At 32.1% G+C, this 21412-nt stretch overlaps 2 protein-coding genes across 4 annotated transcripts in view; both read left to right on the top strand.

The window, feature by feature from the left end:
• The window catches only part of LOC128184816 (alcohol dehydrogenase [acceptor]-like), a 76152-nt gene that overhangs the window by 1522 nt on the left and 53218 nt on the right, over positions 1–21412 (top strand). The gene's annotated exons all lie outside the window — the stretch shown is intronic.
• Positions 8336–20060, top strand: LOC128184817 (L-sorbose 1-dehydrogenase-like). Of its 3 annotated transcripts, none has more exons than XM_052854419.1 (12): positions 8336–8413; positions 10552–10676; positions 10997–11205; positions 11665–11854; positions 12852–12968; positions 13677–13798; positions 13894–14061; positions 14739–14877; positions 15877–16025; positions 16258–16450; positions 16839–17070; positions 17317–20060. In XM_052854419.1, the coding sequence occupies exons 2-12, from the start codon at positions 10553–10555 to the stop codon at positions 17480–17482; spliced, it is 1809 nt and encodes a 602-aa protein (XP_052710379.1). In that variant the 5' UTR covers positions 8336–8413; position 10552; the 3' UTR covers positions 17483–20060. The 3 variants fall into 3 exon arrangements, with proteins under 3 accessions (XP_052710379.1, XP_052710378.1, XP_052710380.1); XM_052854418.1 differs by having other exon boundaries at positions 8337–8413; positions 12837–12968; XM_052854420.1 differs by having other exon boundaries at positions 8337–8413; positions 12837–12968; positions 13677–13771.

The following is a 21412-nucleotide window of genomic DNA, read 5'->3' on the forward strand; positions in this document are numbered from 1 at the left end:
ATACATCTCTGATTAAAATATTTTGTTTGTTCACAAATGCGCTCTATGTTTTCTGAAAGAAAAACTGCATGAAAACAAGCTGTTTTATGCTAAAAATGCAAAAACGGCGGGAAAAGGTTGTTTTTACGATGTCATATATCTAAATTGTGGTCACTTGAATCAGTTTGTAAAAACATCGCATATATATCTGTACAAACAAAACAAAGAATTACAGTAAAATGACGATGTTCATTTTAGGGGGCCATTTGAGGCCCATATCAGATATAGTCCTTTCACGGTTCTTTTATTTTGGGTTTTTTTTTCTTTCGTCTCCGATGCTTTAGCCAACTACTAACATGCTGATCACACTTTCGCGACGCCATCTTGTTCACATGCCGATACACCGTTCGACATCATGTGACCATGAATATTTTAAATTGGGACCTTTACTGCAATGCTTTAAAATTTTTCTAGACAAAATTACATAATTTGTAAAAAGTTCTAACTTATATAGAACGACACTTGTTTAAATAGTTGCAAATGGATTTATTGTAATTTATTTTATCCATTTATGCGGTTTTTCGTATCAAATTGCACCAATGTGATGCGCATAATTTTTGTTTTATCACAAAAATACGAATAATTATCCTATATCGGTCTTCTCAGAGAACAAAAGGTATAATATACATTTTTTAAGAGGATATATCAAAATAAAAGCTTAAATTTATGCAATGGCTCGATTGGTTTGCAGAAGATGTATTTCACGGGTGTTAAGTGAGACCGTAAAAATGGGCAAGGTTCAATCGCAACTCCTCAGACCTGTACGACAAGCAAAAAAGCCCCGAATGATTTACAAGGCAATCATGACAGCCAGCTTGTTATAAGAAACTGTATATATTCATATGTTCAACTGTCTTTGTCTGTGGTAACATAAGGAATCAATTTTGAAGCCTATAAGCCAATAATTTCATAAAAAGCTGAGCGACACTAAATGGGCGTGTGTTATAGCAGAACCGAAACACGATATTGGCTGCGCCGCGTAGTAATACATACTAGCATGTGCTACATGTAAAAAATAATGGTTTTAAAATGTTGTTTTAAACTATAGTTATTGGAAATAATATAAATATTAGTAATAAGAAACCATTCTAATTTCTAGCTGCAATAATTTTTTTTTCGGGGGGGGGGGGGGAGGGGGGAGAGGGCTACTACTCCATAGGATCTCCGTAATGGTGCCAGTGCGGAAGTGATTGACTCCCGCAACGATATCGGTTCAAATCGTATGTAAATGACAAAAACATTTGCATTTCTTAAATTAAATACCTGAACTCAAATATTTTAGTTGCGTATGACATAAATTATTCCAAAAATATCAGGTATAGTCCATATATCGGTTATTTTTCGTTAATGTTAAAAACGCAAGTTGAATTGTCCGCCATGTTTACTGGCCTTGATCGGTTTTATTTTGAGACAGCCAATGAGAATGCAGGAGCTGATCTTGGATCGCATATAGGAATTCCCCTTTTTAAAAAATAATTAACGCGGTAAATATGAATTTTCCATTATATACCTTAAATGATGTTTGATTGATAGAACGAGGTAAGATCGCTTATTTACACTGACATTCACGTAATCAAGCCGTTCTGAATTCACAACTCCAAGCGAAAATCTCATAAAATCACGCAAGAGCTGTCATGGCTACTGAAAATGACGACTAGTATGCTGATGTGTTTTATCTGGTTTTGATTTTTTATACGATTAGTTTTTTCAACCTGAATTAAAAAATCATGTTATCGTAAGTAAGTCAATAATAAATACGATCTTTTCAGACCGAAGTCAGCCGCATGAAAAAATTAATTGTGCACCATTTCAGAGATCCTATGGAATAGTACTAGCCCTTTCCAGTAAACATCAGATATAAAAAAATCGGAGAGGGTTACATTATCGCAGCTAATTATTTCGGTCGGAGCGTGGTCAAGTCTATCATAAAGCCCTTCGGGCTTTTTTTTATATGACCGTGCCCCGACCAAAATTATCACCTCATAATACTAAAACAATGATTTCTTATTCCTTAAATAACTACAGAACATTTTTTTAACTGATGACTTAGACTGATGAGTTAGACTTCCCTGAATTCACTGATTCATCATAAAATATTTATCAGAAAATGCACATAAAGCTGTCTAGCTGATACTTAAATTGACTTCATTTTGTGTAAAATCCTACCAACTGTTGATGTTTATACATTCAATGGTTTTTTCCCCGAGCTCTGCCGGTGTAACGAAGAATGTTGACCCGGGTTGAAAATTGACCCGGGGTTCATTTTTCCACGTTGAATATTGAGACCAAAGTTGTTGAATAAAGACCCTAAACCGTTGAAAATTGACCTGCAACGTGGAATTTTGATCATGAAACCGGTTCAAAATTCAACAGCAAAGAAAGCACAAATTAACGAATCAATATTTATAACTTGAGTTTATTTAATTAAAAATTATCAGTTTTTACATATTTATTCTGTAGATTTACATGTTTACATCATTCAACTGGGGGGGGGGGGGTGTTAAATGACACTTAAATGATTATTTTTTGAATTTACAATTAATCCCTATAAATATATAACAACTATTTTATTCATAATAAACTTTTCGCATATAATGTCTGTTTTGAGTGATATCTATATATTTTATAAAAATACATGTTTTTAAAAAATATTTGTATTGTAACTTTTTAAATTATTTATATGTGTACACTTCTCCAGTGAATTTAAAAAAAGGAGTTTTTTTTCTGAATTGAATAATTTAACGTGTAACCATACACGTTAAATTATTCAATTCAGAAAAAAAACTCCTTTTTTAAATTCACTGGAGAAGTGTACACATATAAATAATCTAAAAAGTTACAATACGTCATATTGTTTAATTTTGGTTTACATTCACCCAATAAATTGAAACTTTGATATTGTTCATTGTTTATTTTCTGGGTGGGTGAAAATACAAAATTAACAGTATATCATGTTGAGATTTTTGTGTTTGCACCCACTCAGTTTGTTAAAATTTTGTATTCACACCCACCCAGCCAATAACAGTTTACAAAATGATGATACGCTAACATGTACTCTTTCGTGAACAATCCTGTAGTAACTATATATCTTGATAGCCGATATTTTTTAGTGTTTTATTTGTTCCGTTAGGATAACTTCTGATGTAATTCAAATCGCTAATTTTTCTAAGCATAAACAATTCTGCTTCATGGAATCTGTAGCAAGTTAGCAACCTAATTTTTGTCTCTTTAATTGTTTCTAAATTGCTTTGATCACAAATATTTAAAATAAATTTACTAACAGTAATTGTTTTCGTCAATAAATAGGTAAATTACATTTTTTGAATAGAAATATTTTGTACAAGATCATACAACAGTGTTGGAGTAGATGGTTGACTTTCTTATCACAGGCACCTACATTGTTAATTTAAACGTATTTTATTGAACGGAATGTTCAAATTATTAAATGGATTGGATTACAGATAAGCCTATGTTAACCCTTTCAAACATACAAAGTCAAAAAGAAATTATCTATGGGCATAAGAATATGTTATTACAAATTTAAAGAATATCATTGATATTATGTGTATAAAAGACAGGGGATACTTGAATTTTAAATAATTATCTGAACATTTACCATATATGATTGTAAGACATATTGTTGATAGACATGTTCGCTCACACCTACATTAACAAACCTATCACCTTCATTTATAATTGCAAATAAACAAACCTAAGAATGAGATTTTCATGATCAAGCCCATTTGAAAAGAACAGTAAATAAAAGGGAACTATATAATAAGTAAATATACATGTAAAATCCTTAAATAAGTTTAAGAAGTGTAACTTAAGAGAACCAAACACTCTTGGGAGCTCCAATATAATTAAAAACATGGGAAACAATTTTACAATTTTATTTATATGAAAAATCAGAACTACCATAAAGTATATAGATCATATGAAAAGGTACACTAATGCCAATAAGTTGTAAAAAGGTTCGCCTCTTTGTTGAGTGTATCTTGGACATCCAGGGGGAAAAAATCTCACTTTCCCTCAGATTCAGACTCACAGTATAAATATCGACTTTCATCAATTAAAAAACCCCTAGATAAGTAAGCTTTACTAGCTTAATTCCGTAATTGACGTAAAATAATATTTCCTTTTTCCTTACTGAAGTGTTTGTAAGCTCTGGGTATATTTTGTTTTTTTAAGTTTCGACTTTAAGATAGATAAAGTTGATGAATTTTTTTTTTCTGCATGAAGATTATTCCATAATTTACATGTAGACGGAACAAAGCTATTGTAATAAGTAGTCCAATATATTGGAAGACAGTAAACAAGAGGCCCATGGGCAACATCGCTCACCTGAGAAGTAATAGGTATGATAAAATTAGCCTAACAGAGACATAATTCAAACTATCTTGGCAATGTAGAATATTACATGTAGATCTTGTATAAGTACGAGTCCATTTTTTCCCCTGGATATTCTTATGTTTATAATCAAGTCCCTTTTCTAAAAGGATGATTTTATAGTCATACGTGTATCACCTGTTGACATTGCAGTTCTCAAAGAGATCCTAAACAATTGTTTCTATAAAGGATGTAAACCTACATCAAACTGTGAAACCCCTGTGTGGCCAAAGAATCGCCCAGGGGCCAAAGTCTAAATAATTTGAAGGAATAGGCAATACTGTAAACTAACATTTATTTGCAGCGACTATATTTCGCGATTTACTTCCAATAAATTGGTTCGCGACGACTAATATTCGCGACCAAGCCTTATCCAAACCCGTATTTTGTTATAACAACCATACGATAAACACTGGTTAGCGGCGAGAAATATTCGCGACGATGAAGCTCTCGCAAACCTCGCGAAAATTTCTAGCACGTAAGTAAAAGTTGGTTTACAGTATGTTGCATATAAGTAATTTAAAAACCATATATCATAGCATTTCATTTTTTGTGAATAATTAAATATTTTCATTTGTAAAATTGGAATCCAAATGTGGCCCAATCCTACTTCTCAAGATTTTGATTTAAAGAATTTAAATCTATATTATTTAAGGTTGTTTTCAGTAAATTTACAGCTTTTCTGGGCAAATGTAGTTTGGAAAAAGATATTTTAATCTTTTTCTGTTAATAGTCCTATCTAAATTTTTGTCATGATTTTCACAAATGTGTATGTACACAACATAAGGATGCTTTTTCTGGCTGATTAGTTTCCGAGAAGGAGATTTTAAAACTTAAAAGATTTACACAATGTATTCCTATGTTAACCTTCGACCCCCATTGTGGCCCCACCTTACCCCCGGGTACAATGATTTGAACGAACATAATATTACACTATCTGAGGATGCTTTCAATCAAATTTCAGCTTTTCTGGCCAAATGGTTTCTGAAAAGAAGATTTTTTAAAAATATCATCAAAATTTCAATAAATCCTAATTATCTCCCCTTGAAAGAGAGCACGGCCCTTCATTAAACGAACTTGAATCCCCTTATCCTAATGACGCTTTGTGCCAAGTTAAGTTGTTAATGGCAGAATGGTTCTGGGGATTATAAAGTCGAAAATGTAAAATGTTTACAAACAGACAGACGGACGGACGGACACCGTACAAAAAGCTCACTTGAGCTTTAAGCTCAGGTGAGCTAAAAGCTAATTCGACCAAAGATTATTTCAGTTGGAAAATATGATTGAAATAAATCTAACATATCTTGTGGTGCTAAACCATTTATAATCGTGTAGAATATAATTAGCTTATAATGTTTATCTCTTCGAGATTGTAAGGTTTCCAAATTAAGATCACTATATAAAACGATTTTAGAAGAATTAACTTTGATCCCTGTCACTGTCCTGGTTGCTTCAATTTGTACATGTTTAAGCAATTCGGAGTTTTTTGATACAGCTGCTCAACACAACATCGCCACATTCCAATCTAGGTCTGATAAAAGCCGAATTTTAACAAGTTTTTATCTATTAATTGTATTCTTGAGTAATCTTAATATATTCAACTTTTGCATGCCTTTACATATATATCATTAATATAACTAGATCAACTATCCTCCGACTGTATATATAGATGCAAACCTATTTTTTTAAATTGTTTAACATTTTTGCTGTAGAGGGTATATGTTTTTAATTTTGAGAAAATATATTACGTCAGTTGCCCGTGTTTCTAATTTAAAAGGTAAATATTGGAATTAAAAACTCAAAATAATAGAAATGAATTGCTTTGTTCAAAAAGAACTATGACTCTGCATATGCAGAAAATTGGTGCTTCAATAGAGTTAATCTGGCAAGTTTATGGAAAATTATTGTTAAGTCGTAAAAAAAATTAAACACATGTGTAAATATGTTTATGATGTATATATATATATATATATATATATATATATATATATATATATATATATATATATATATATATATATATATATATATATATAAAGGATAAAAAAAAACCACATGTACCTGAAGTTATATCTTAATATAAATACATATATACCCTTTACCCAATAAAACAGTATAGAGGTTAACAATTTTCAATTATTATAAAAATATACAACCTCAGGTGCCTGTCGAATTGAGCTCTGTTGAATTGCTTGAAAAGTAGCGATAAGTCCATCATTAAAAATATCTGTGTTTCACCTAACCCAACCCTAAATGTAGGTAGGTAGGTAGGTAGGTAGGTAGGTAGGTAGGTAGGTAGGTAGGTAGGCAGGTAGGTAGGTAGGTATTTTTTTTCCGGCAGGGCACAATATAAAATACATTATTATTTAAAAATAAATAAATAAATCAGTTTTTTTAATTGATTACGAAACTAAAAGAATATAACCAGTTATAAAACAAATTGTTATACTTGTACTGATGGAATGTAAAACAAATTTAATGTCAAATTCACAATTTGATATTGTTCATCTTAAATTTAAACATGTCTGATTCAATGACTACATGTGCATGAATACATTCATTATCATTTGTATGCTGATGTATATGTAAGCCTATATTTAAATATCATTTTAATGATCATGATGTATCTACTTTAAATTACCGATTCATTTTTTTCAAAATTTGGTTTATAAAATGTCTAAAAGTATATTAAAACAATAATTTGATAGACTTAAGGCAGTGTAATAAATGTATTTGTGAAGTCATATTTAATGATTCTGCAATAATACATTACAAAAATTCACTACACTTGCAGAAAATGTCAAAAATTATTTTTGCCCGACTCGCCTGTTTCATTCCGAAGCAAACGGTCTTCTTCTTAGCTTTATTTCCATAGTATTGTAATAATAAATGGATATTACATTTTCCGTCTCAAAATTAAATGATAAATCGGACATATCAACCTAAAAAGAAATCAGCCACGTCCGCATACGTATCGGAGTGTATGAAAATTTTAAAATTGAAACTTTCAAATATGTGCAAGATTGTACATTCAAACCGTGTAGAGTAAGTTGTTCAGATCAAAACTCTGAGGTTGGGGTCAATTCTCAACAGGATCAATTTTTAACGTGTCGTGGTCATCAGAGTTTAGAAAAATCTTTCTCATAACGTTGAAAAATGACCCCGGGTATAAATTTCACAATTTTGGTCTCAATTTTCAACGTTGAAAAATGACCCCCCCCCCCCGGGTCAATATTCAATACTCAACGTTGAAAAATGACCCCCGGGTCAATATTCTTCGTTACACCGGCAAAACCCGAGAAGTAAATGCATGTTTATAGGCAGGCAGATATTGCTATTTACGCAAGTGAGTATGCATATACGTATATATACGGTCTTGATGTCTGTTGTAGAACAATGACTTCAACTTATTATGTTCTATGGACACAAAAATATCATTTTCTTTTGACAGAAACTGTTGAATTATTATCAGTGAATGGCTATGCTGTTCAAAATTTGTTTTACCGCTGTGAACCCACCATTTTCTGTCTAATCTATGTATGTCGAGGAGTGCACGTACTGGTCTCACACATGTTACAATATGCAGGAATTTTTAAGTAGTGTTTTGATGGTGCATTTTAAATCATTGACACTGAGAGAAATGCATCATCTACCGTGCAATGAACCGAACTTTGAATTTATGAGTAGTTATTGCACATTCATGGCTTGTTGTTGCGTTTGTATAATCTGTGTATAAACACTGAGTTGAAACAATCAAACAAATAAAACCTTATTAAATAAATTTCAAAACGACTTCAACACCAAACTATATTTTATTTCAATCTCTAACACCTATTAAGTATGCGTTTCAGACCAATAGCGTCAAACAAATTTCTGCACAAAAAGCGTAACTTATGCTGAATGCGTTTCTATCAGGTATCAAAAAATAGGTCATCGTACAGAACTGTGTATTAAGATTAGGAGGCAGGAAATACTAATGTCTAAGGTAAACTTTTATATATTTTGTCTAAATTTCCTTCGATGAATGATCAAAGACTAAGTGCAGGCGTTCAATTTGACAATTCTGAATAAAGTTTGCCCGGTACATTTTCAAATTAAATGTGATGAATGCAACCGATCTTGATGTAAAAAATAAACCAAGAGATAATCAATAATTTTTCGCCGGTCAAAAGTTTACAAGAGTCATCCCCCAAAAAGGTATCATCCGTATTTCTTGCACGAATGCAATGTTCGAACAAGGTTGGGCAGCAGCTAGGATAATTCTGAACCATTTGTCATGTAATGATTAAAGGGTCTTAAAGGGATTTGGACACGATTTGACTTGAAATTTTCAAATTTTATTTTTCCATTTTCAATGTTTGTAATGACAAATATTGAAGTTTATAATGCTATGTCATTATTTGGAAGTCAAATATCAAGTTATAAGCAAGACACAGAGTTCACAATTCTTTGTTTTGTAAACAAAACTCGAATATTGTCAGTTTTACATATGTGTATTATTGGTGTAAGTTTCAATCAAATGTAACTTTCTTTGGTTGATAACAGTGTTTATGAAGATATAGAATTAGATTAAATTTGTTTTTTACATGACATTTTGTGTTAAAGTGATAATCATCTACATTACACTTTTTGTAAACAACTGTAAGACTCGAGCTTTGTTTACATAACAATCAATTCTTACTTCTATATCGCGCTTGTAGGTTGACTTTAACATTCAATATCTTTGTAAATCATTTAAAATGCACTAGTAAACCATTTCATGCATAAAAAATAAAAATAAAATTTTTGATGTCAAATCGTGTCTAAGTCCCTTTAAAATTGCATATGATATTGTGCCCTCAAGTAAATAGCAAATAAAACAAAAGTTTAGACTATATTTTGTTATACAAAAAAGGGCATCTGAATAGGTGCGTGCATGTGCAGATCATGTTTAGAGATTAGCATAGTAACCAAGTAAATGGTGTGTCCTTCAGAGATCTGAATGTAATAGTCCACGGTAATTGTGGCCCCTCTCTTTCGCAGGGCAACTTGACAAGATCGGATGAGCTATGACTGAACGGCAAATGTTTTATTCATAAAGGACGTATTCTAAAAAAATAACGCAGATGATAACAAATCAAAGTAAAGCATTAATAGTCGTTCATTGAACAAAAAGTGACATAAAAATCTTATGAGCTAAAGGTGCATCAGGAAAAAAGCTCAAATAATGAGATTTTATACTGTACATGCATGAAATTACATTTTAACACACAAAACTAAAGATACATACATATACGTACATGTGTATATACACTTAAACATATTACGTTCCACGTGGTTAAGTAAGGAGGTTGATCCAAAAGTAGTGTCACAAATGCAATAAAATTATGGAGATTCTGAGAAAATTGACAAAAAGTCGTTTTTTAAAACTTACCTGTTCTTATTTTTTAAAATCTTCAGTATATTTGTTTATATTGTGTAAAATGTAAGGGAAAGGAAGCCGCAAAAAGGTGCTTATTCAAGGATTCATGATGTTTTGTTTGATTAGAAACATTCTACTGCTATGTTACCTTCAACCTTGACAGTTTTTGATGGACATACTAGTCATTAACACTCTCTTATACGCCTCATTCAATTTCGACATTGAGCGATCAGTTGTAAACTCGATATCAAAACTATTTTGGATACAGTTTATCTAAAATTAATAACAGTCATTAAACTTTATTTGCTGACATTATGTCTGCCGGTAATATTTTTCTTAAATGAGACTAATAAAATCATTCATTATTACGAGTGTGGGACAGTGAAATTCTTTTTTAAATAAATGATGATCAAAATTTGATAAATAGTAATAAAGTAAGCAAAACAATTACTTAATGGAAAATCTCGACCCACCATCCTGCATTTCTCTACAGCAGGCGTTTTAAGCGGCGTAGTAATATACAGTGTAAGACAGAAAAATCTCACATTGCTCTCTTACTCAGGACAAACCGCTCTCACACCGGTCATGATGCTAGAATATCATTAGGAAAACATGTACGCTAGCTCTCCTGTTTAGTTGCATGATATTTTAGAACAATATCTGGACTAGTGGTATAGCCAAACAACAGCTAAAGATTTGCTATTTCTAAATTTTTTTCTTAGGATGGCCCAATCAGGGAGTTTGATCGTAGGCGTGATTGGTATATTGTTTTATTTCTACCATAATAAGAGCCAACAATCTGTAGAAGAGTCTGTTGTTCTCAATGGAATATATGACTACATTATAGGTAACGAGTACTTTTTGTGTTATGTGCAAAGTATTCTTATCTGTAATAACTATCAAAATATTTATGTAAAATGACAGGTAATGATACATATAAAACTGCATGCATACTAGAGTACATCGCGGAAAACACTGTCTTATGTTTATGTCTCTGATGAATATTAAAAGCAAATTATGTGTAAACAAATCTGGATTAATTTATACAGTATGGAATAAGGAGAAAAAGAGAAAAACAAAAGGAGCAATTATATATATTACAAATCCCTTTAAATTATACAGGTAATACCCATTTCAATTCCAACAAATTGTTGCTTCTTTTGATAGTTGGAGCCGGATCAGCCGGATGTGTCCTTGCAAACCGACTTTCGGAAGATTTGACATCTACGGTGCTTATCGTAGAGGCCGGGGGTTCCGAGGAGGAAAATGAAGTGATGCACATTCCGGCTCTTCCTGGGTTACCACAGAACACAAAACAGGACTGGGCATTTAGAACTATACCTCAAAAGAAATCATGCCAGGGATTAAAAGATCAGGTGAAATTCTTAACACTTAAAATCATATAGGACTATTTGTATCACTTTTCTATCGCATGAAGTGGTCTTAAATTAACATCTACCACAGCAAAAATGACAAAGTAATTAGAAGAAAACCAGCGTAAATTGCATTTGAAAATATTTTTATTATGATATATTGTACTGCTTTTTTATGATCAATCGAAATGCAAATGGTTGGCAATATATTAAGGTAAATGTTTGATGCTAGATATTTGGAATGTAACATCATTGAAATAAATGAAGTAAATTTAAAGGTAAAAATTAAAAACATAACTGCTAGTCGTAGATTATGAGTAAGAAAAAAAATAATAGCAGTCTTTACTGAAACGCGATAATACGCCAACAAATTCTGGATTTGATTAATGTTGAAGTCGAGATCGTAAGGAAATTACTTAATTGAAAATATTTAGAGTTGTAACTAATACAAATTCTTAATAGAGAAGCGCCTGGCCAAGAGGAAAGGTACTTGGTGGTTCTAGTTCAATCAACTATATGCATTACATTAGAGGAAGTCGCCATGACTTTGACGGATGGGCCAAAGAGGGGTGTGAGGGATGGAGCTTCAAAGACGTTCTTCCTTACTTCATCAAATCAGAAGACAATCGGATACCTAGGCTAAAGAACTCTGGTATATCACACTTCACTTCTATTTCACTTAAATTCACAAACCATCGTAACTTCATCATACCTAGGCTAAAGAACTCGGGTATATCCAACTTTCTATCTACTAGTAGAATCATTTTAACAAGATCTTGGACTTTCAGTAGGACGTAGCTATATATCTCTTGCGTAAAAACAAGTTAAAAATGACGTGGTTTCAAGCGAAATATGCATCGATTGCGTAGGTTTAGCTCAAACGCCAGACAAATATTGTTGATTTCAAAGAGACATGGCTTAGTGGCTAGCAATGAAATAGACAGGCCTGCGTCACAGTGCGGTTTAGCAAAACTACCCAAAGTCCAAGCTCATGTTAAAATGGTTCTATTTCACTTAGATTCACAAAACTTCATCATAACTAGGCTAAAGAACTTGGGTATATCCCACTTCACTTTTATCTATTTCAATTAGTTTCACATAATATCGTAACTTGACGAAAAATATCTTCGTCTTCCCTTTTTAGGCGTAGAGAGTCTTCTAATTTAAGTAAAATAGGTAGCCTTGCAATTTTATAGATACACCTGATTCACAGATGGTTATTTTATAGAGTTCGTTGTTTTGATAAAGTAGCAACGATTTCAAACTTTGATTTTTTGCATTCGTTCATGCCTTAGCAGAAATGAATATCTTGATTAAAGATTAAAACAACAAAAACAGACAATGAAAAATATAGAATTAGTCGCTTCCAAAAAATTATTAATCATAGATAAAAATAGAAATGTTCGGTGAGCGATATGATGGGAATACATTCCCGCATTACAATTTGAATTTTGTTTAAACCCCACCCCCCCCCCCCCGCCAAAAAAAAAATAAAACAAACAAACAAACAACCAAAACACAACAAAAAGCTGTTTAACCGTGTACACACTTGACTCTAGTTGAAGACATCTACATGATCAACAAATGTCATACTTTTAACCTTATTGATTAAATGTATGCTGCTTCCCTGTAAGCTTATCACGGAACAGGGGGTCCTCTTGTGGTCAGTGACAGCATGGCAACGCCTTTACCTGACAGGGTGTACAGGTGGGGAATGGAGGAGCTGGGATACAAGACAGTGGACTGTAATGGGGAGTCTCAAACAGGTATATTATAAAACTTAGAGAATGCAATATATCAGTGACAGGGTGTACAGACGGGGTAAGGAGGGTCTGCGATACAAGACAGTGGACTTTAATGGGGAGTCTCAAACAGGTATATTATAAAACTTAGAGAATGCAATATATCAGTGACAGGGTGTACAGGCGGGGTAGGAGGGTCTGCGATACAAGACAGTGGACTGTAATGGGGAGTCTCAAACAGGTATATTATAAAACTCAGAGAATGCAATATATCAGTGGCAGGGTGAACAGGCGGGGTAAGGAGGATCTGAGATACAAGACAGTGGACTGTAATGGGGAGTCTCAAACAGGTATATTATAAAACTTCCAATATTTCAGCGACAGGGTGTACAGGCGGGGTATGGAGGAGCCATATTTCTTTACATAACAAAATATATTCATTGTTGGTATTTATAGTCCTTTTTCTGTCTTAATATCTTTAAGAACATCATATATAATGTTTAATTTTTGTTTTTAGATTTTATAGGAATGACACTGATTTAGTTAATACCATTCCTCTTGGTTTACAAAACATGTGAAGTAGTATTATATATTGTACATCAATAAATCAAAAGACCTGAGTGTATACAGATGCGCAATACCCTTAACATCGCCTTGAATAGAAATTTTTAAAAAAGCCCATAAAATGTATTTTTATTTTACTTTATGATTTATTTTCTATCATAAATAAAGGTTTCTGCTTTGGTCAAGAAACCGTCCGTAACGGAGAAAGATGGAGTACAGCCAAAGCTTTTCTAAGACCCGCCATGATTCGTCCCAATCTCCACGTATCTACAAACTCTTATGTTACAAAAGTATTATTTCTTTAAAATAATTTTAAAATAGTATTCTCTCATCAAATTATCAAACACCAATAATAAAACTTATTTGATGTGATACATGATTTCAGATATTGATCGAAAAAGGAAAAGCAGTCGGTATATGGCTTGTAAAGGACAGTGTTAAATATACCATCAAAGCCCGTAAAGAGGTCATACTTTCTGCTGGTGCTGTAAACAGCCCTCAAATTCTGATGTTGTCAGGAATTGGACCAAAAGAGCACCTGTCTTCGTTAAAGGTCGGTCTGATGTTGATGAAAACCTACTTTATTATGAAGTACGTCTTCAAGATAAAAAAAATAAAAATGCAAACATTAAAAACAAATCAAAACAAGCCAAAAAAATGAAAGAAATATTATAAAGTCAAAATCTAAACAAACGCATACTGCAAATCAACTAACGCGAAAAAATCTATTATAGCAACTATGTACATACACAAATGCTTATTTAAAATGTTCATGTAAAATAACTGACCGCCTCAAGACAACTAAAAACAAGATATAAGGATTTTCGATACTATTCCTCCAAATAAAATATACCATTAAGCAATGCAATGATTATGTTACATTCTTTATGATGTTAAACAGAACTGACATATCTACCGTGTTCATTTTTCAGGATAATGCAGAAAAAAAATAATTGTTGCCATTTTTCCTTTGCCAAATTCATACAAATTTTATGTAAAAAAAAACATAGAATTACTTTTCAACATGGATTAATTTCTTAACTGAAAAAAAATAATTGGATGAATATAGCTTGATGTTTCATTTTTTTGCAATGTTACTACATGTTTTGATCTGGCATAAAAAATAACATCTTCGCTAGCCAAGGGTTTTCGGTCACCTGGAGCAAAGTGGACCGAAAACCCTTGGCTAGCGAGGATGCAAAAATAATTGCTTACATGGTTTATCAACAGATTCCAGTCAAAGTTGATTTACCCGTAGGAAACAACTTGGAGGATCACTTGATGCTTTTAATGATATTTCGAGATAACACATCCTCGGGGTTCAACCCTTCTGATTGGGCTGATTTGCAGTATAAACTATTCAGATCAGGTATGTTAATGATATGTTACATCCATAAACATGATTTCTTAAATTTCATACGGAAATTAATTGCAATTCAAAGCTCAATATACACCAAGAGGACTGAAATCAACACGATCCATTTCTAACCAGTTTATTGATTGGTCTAAGTCTTTAAAATCGAAGTAATAATCACGGACCGCACGATGTGAGCATGATGATGTCAGAGTCAATTTCCAATATAAGACGACTTGGCTTTTTCAATTATCTTACCGCACGGATGTACATTAACACTTATATAGTTAGTTTTATTACACTATACACATCAGTTCATAACTTTGTTAAAGAAAAATGTATAAATATAAACAATAAATTGCTTTTATTAATGATTTATGCAGGTTATGATGGTAGCAGTTTCTCTACCTTCAAATTCAACTGAAATCACAAAATAAAGCATATGATTGTTGAAGCATTTCTTTAGGATTTGGTCCCTCTGGTTGGGACACGTTACAATACAAATTATTTAGATCAGGTATATTAATAATATATACATACTATGTAAGTAAGCAGTAAACAGGTCACTATAAAATATTTGCTTGCATCATGTTTTTTCATATTAGGACAATTCTCTTATCTTTCGAAGAGGTTTGTTTGAAGGCGTATCGGACACCTCCATATTGTGACGTACTTCCCATCGATAAAAACATTTAAGATAGAGTATAATTTTGTTTCTTGTATCTTTATCAAAGGTGTTACCTAAAACCAAGCGCAATAAGTTTTTCGTTATCTACAAATATGCGCATATATGTGAGTCACGTGTCAGGTCCCGCATGAATGTTTATTGGGTACCTTTTCAAAATCATTTAAAATATATTTGACTTGAAATGTACTATTAAGAAACTGAAGTAAATTAAATTAATTATAATTAACTCATATCCAAATTAATATCGACCTGTGCCGCATACCATCTTAGAGGCTGCAGGAACAAAATTGTTAAACAATTTTCATTTTTATTTGTTGATTTGTCAGGTCCATTTGGAAAAGTACACTTGGAAGCTAGTGCGTTTCATGGTGATGACAAGAAAGCTCCACCCTACTTTCAAAATCAATTCTACATCCTGAAGGCTAACACACGTTTGGCAAAGGACTTTGAAAATAATTTTAACCTTAATCCTCAAGTAGGTTTCCAATTATGAATCGAGACTGCTTAATCATCTTTTTTTATTTTTCATTATATATTTAAAATTAATCATCAATCAATTAAATTTGAAATTACTTCTTTCTTTTTTTTTTGGAAAAGAATTTTGTTCTAAATTCTTTTAATTTGGAAGAATTGTTATGTTAATATAAATGAAAGTGGCATGAACCTATTACTTAAAGCTAATTGTCTTGTTGTTGTTGTTTCTTTAGATAACAGAGGGTGTATTCAAATTCTATAAAAATATGGTAGAGAAAAATGAAGGAGTGATTACAGCAAGCAATGTTCTTCTCCATCCTAAAAGTAAAGGGACTATTCGACTTCGGAGTGCAGACCCGTTTGATCCGCCTCTTATTGATCCAAACTATTTAGATCACCCAGATGATGTAAAGGATTTCTTAAAAGGTGTCGTACTACTTTGATATTAAAATCAATTTGATATAAAATCCCCTTAACTCAATAAATCGCATCGGAAAACAAGGATCAAGCCACATTTTTTTTTGCCAAGAGTAATTATTGTTTCGCATTAAAGGAAACATTTACATATATTCAAGAGTGTGCTAAGATTTTTTTTCTGTATTTCTTCATATCTAATTTTTAACTCATCTAATTCATACGATCACATATGGAGAAAAATATCAATTCTAAAAAAGGTTGTTTTGTTTATCTGATAAAGAATATAACAAGCGTTAAAACTTTATGGTACCATAATTTAGCTGAGAAGACAATTGAATTGTCTGTAAACTTAACCATTGAAAAGCTGTTGTCTTTATCTACGTTGATATTATTACAGGAATGCAAGAAATGCTTCGGTTATCCAACACCACCGCTTTCAGATCTATTGGTGCGTCACCTTCTGACCCTTACCTAGAGTACTGCCCACCCTGTAACTCACTACCCTACCCTTCTGATGAGTACTGGAAATGTAGATTACGGCACTATGCGGTAACAGTATACCACCCGACGTCAACATGTAGAATGGGAAATGACAACGATGACACTGCGGTAGTCGACCCACAACTAAAGTACACACTTCTTCTATCTTTCATTAGGTTTAATATAAACTCTTGATCATAATTAATATTATCTACTAATCAATATATCCAATGATATCAAGATAAAGTTTACAAAAATTGTTTAATCAAAAATGTTACGGATAGGACTAAAATGTTTTCTTAATCATACCAGAAGTTAAATAATTTTTAATATAGCCGTACGTTACATTCGTTAACCTATATTTGAACTAAAAAAGAATTACTGTTATTTTACAGGGTAAAAGGAATCAGCAATCTACGAGTAGTGGACGCTTCCGTTATGCGCCATGTAACTTCCGGAAATACCAATGCTCCCACTATTATGATAGCAGAAAAAGCGGCAGATGTGATTCGAGGAATTGATAGTGTGAAAGATATTCGCAAGATGACGGAACATTTGTAGAAAGATTTATGTTTTTTAAGTATGTGTTTAAGATTTGCTGTCAATTGAATAGATGTTTTTCATGCGAGTATTAATTTGTCATATAGGGACATAAAAGTTTTGTAGAATGGTCCACTTTTTAATTAGAGTTCTCAAATTCTCCATATAACTAATATGTTTGACTTAACCTACAATTATAACCTCCTCTCTGCTAAATCCTCAAATCATTTCGTAATTTATTGGACGTTGGATTGACTGGTTCTAAAACTGTTATCCTTTGACCACTTCCTTTGAGTCAAAGTAATGAATAATTTGAAATTAGGTCAAACTGCGCGCATTGTGAAGGAAGATAAGTAGAATATGAATGATAATTTTAGACTATAAAATAATATCAGAAATAAGCCAATGTATGTCATACGATTCGTGAGTGATAAGAATGTTTATTTAATCTAAGGTCTGTTTTGTTTTAAATGGTCACCTATAGGTAGATTAGAGATGTCACAAAAAGCGGGCCATTTAGTAACGTAAGTTTTAATCTTGCGTAAGTTAAGGTAGAATAACACATCTCAAAAATGGCTGACCTCTGAGCGAAACGATATTTCGTTTCATTGAAAGAATTTTATGGACGGCAACATGTTACTTTCTCTACAGCCGAGGTTATAAAGTGTCGGGCTTGTTATCCGTGCATGCCCAGTTTGAATCCCATAGGAGCGTTTGTTGATACTCACTCAATTGATTTTTAGACAGTCATTTTTTTTATCATCCCCAAACTGCAAATTGTTCGCTTATTACACATATATACAGTTCCTTATCATTATATCTTTCATAATCAAATAATTTGCTGTTAATTTGAGTGCCTTTATCCAGGTGTATTATTCAACCTTACGAGCAGGCTTTTTTTAGCGGTCATAGTTTTTTTTATATTCTCTTGCTGCAGTATCTGCAACGATAGTTTTCACAAGATTAACGATAGGATAGGAATCACGCACGATAGGATAGTGTTGATAAGCGACAAGGAAGGATACACGATCTTCACGATTTAACTCATAATTGCAGAATTTAGTAATGAACACGTACATTCAAGATGAACGCAGAATGTCTTGTTATTAACAAATGCCGAGTTACTTATAATTGCTGCATCATATATAGAATTAACAAAAGAATTTAGTTGAAATTAATTGACTTAAATCATGAGCTTAAATGATCTATATATTTTTATTGTTAACATTGATTTTTACTTCCAAACGCTCCAGCCGATCGCCGCGAATATTTCAGCCAACATCAAATCAAAAGGAAAAGAACGGATTTAATTACAGTTTAATTCATATTCTCATAATCCTGATAGGTTTAACGCACGATATGATAGGATTAATGCACAATAGAACAGGGCTGCGTTCAAGATCGTATACGTAGCAGCTAGCCTAGCCGCTAGGTCATAGATATCTAGGTCTATTGAACGGACCGCTAGGTTAGCCGCTAGGTGTCAGATTTGTAGCTGGAAATATTCAACTAAAGACTTATTACATCGACATTATTTGTTAATTTCAAGCGGAAATAATCATGTTTAATTTCATTATAACTTAAAGGACGAATAAAATATCACTAAAAAAGTAGATTTCATAAGATTATCAACTAAGGTGGCCATCTTGAATATGATGCTTAGCATAAAATATTTAGGCTACGAATATCTACGTAGTGGCTCGGCTAGCTTACCGTTCAACTACGTAGCCCTACGTAGCAGCTACGATCTTGAACGCAGCCTAGTAAACACACATGATACAAAAGAATTGATACACGATTCGAAAGGATAAGAATGTGAAAAATAACGTTGCGGGTACTGTACAGCCAATATGTCATTAAAAAAAACCAACATAATAGTTAAAATAGTATGTTTAATTTTTAGATGTGTATAGCTAGCGTATTGTAGTCAGTGTTGTTCTCTATGTATGATTTGAAAAAAGTTAATATAGTTCATCTAAAGACTGTTCTGTAAACTACCTTGTAGTATAGATATACCTGTACGCTTATTGTCATAAGGACAGGATCTTCAATCCACCTTGATTGCACACCCTAATTGTAAATGAAAATTAACCTTTTTATCATTAACATTACGGGAATCCATCATACTCCTGATAATCAGTGAGGGTATGTCAACGCCTTTAAACATATGCTTTACAGACTTGGAATATAGAATCAAACTTAAACAGCTAACTCTGTCAGCGGACACCCTATAAGCTTAATAATATAATGTATAAATAATGTATAAATATCTACTCAAAGTAAAAAATGCATTGCTTTATCAGACTGTGTCAATGACTGCTTCTGTTAATGTAACGCATTGTGATTTTGGACGTTTTTTAAAAAAAAATCGTTATTAATGATTCAAACATCAAGAACAAATCCATTGTACACAACTGGACATGGATGCAATTTTTTTCATTTACATGTATTCATTTATTTAATAACGTTGATATTTTTTGCGCCAATAGGTTTAGAGAATATAATTATAGAAGTAAGACGTACGAGAAAAACTAATTACTTTCGAGATATACAAATATTTCAAATTCTTTTGATTTTTCAAATAAAAGTAAACATAATATTTTTATTATTCTTTATTCATTGAGCTCAGCTTTTTGTTATGCTCAAATGATGGCTTGCAAACGTGGCATTATTAAAGAACGGTTTAAGGAAATGAACACGGACTCAGTCTTTATTCTAAAGACAAACGATTAAAGTTCGTAAGTGGTCACTTGTGAATTGAAATAACACAGATAAATCTTTACATGAGTAATATTTATAAGTATTCCCCGAATATTTACAGCACAAGTCAAACAAACATATACAACCTAGTCTCGTTTAACCAGACGCTCGGCTGTCTACGTAAATCTCCCGACAGCTTGTCGGAGATATACGGAGACAGCCGAGCGTCTGTTTGAACGAGACATATATATATATATATATATATATATATATATATATATATATATATATATATATATATATATATATATATATATACAGGTGGGATTGGAACAAAAAAACCGAAAGTATGCTATTTTTTAAGCTTATGGCATTAATCATGGAAGTAGTAATAGCTAAGATATCAAAATACAAATTTTACTTTCTATTTGAAACTATAAAGACTTTGTAAATTATGAACTGCTCAATGTAAACAGCAAAGAGGTCACCATTATGTAGGTCGATTTTATTGCTTCCTTTTTTTTAGGTACAAAACTCGATGTACAATGTACACTTGTACAACCGGTTAAAACGTCTCTGTTTATTCGATTTTTTAATTGTTATTGTTATGTTTAGATCTAACCCAAGATTGTTTTTATAGCATGAATTATGGCCAACTTAATTACCACCAGCTATATTAAATTAATAACCATACGTTGTGAACGTTCTTAGTTAACGGGGTTCCATTCATACTTACTAATAGTAATTTGGTTTTTTTAATTCCCTGTGTTATAGTTTGTAGAGATAGTTAATATATTGCATTGGATCTACCAACATGTTTTATCGTTGTTAAACTCTAAACAAAATTATTATAATGTTATAAAAAAATTAAAAAGCAATTGTTTATTTTAAAATCATTCCACTGTACGTAAGATAAAGTACCAGGAAAAATCTTGCAGTTTAAATTAGTCGTTTTCTTACTCATTTAGACCACACATAATTGAGAATTTTTTTTATCGTTTCCATAATAATTTAATAATTAGCAAACTTAAATCAATTTGAAACTTTGGACAATATTACAGAAAAAAGGTGACTAAAGAAAGTTTTACAAAAGACATTAATAAAGCATGCAGTGGATCAAAAACTCGATTTATAATTAGCAAAGTGATTAATATTTTGAAAAAGAATGACATAATTACAGAATGAAAATTATCAATGAAGGGAAATTATATACAAACAACAATAAAGCATACAATGGATTCAAAACTCGAT

Source organism: Crassostrea angulata, chromosome 5, assembly GCF_025612915.1.
Source record: "Crassostrea angulata isolate pt1a10 chromosome 5, ASM2561291v2, whole genome shotgun sequence".
NCBI classification, from domain to species: domain Eukaryota; kingdom Metazoa; phylum Mollusca; class Bivalvia; order Ostreida; family Ostreidae; genus Magallana; species Magallana angulata.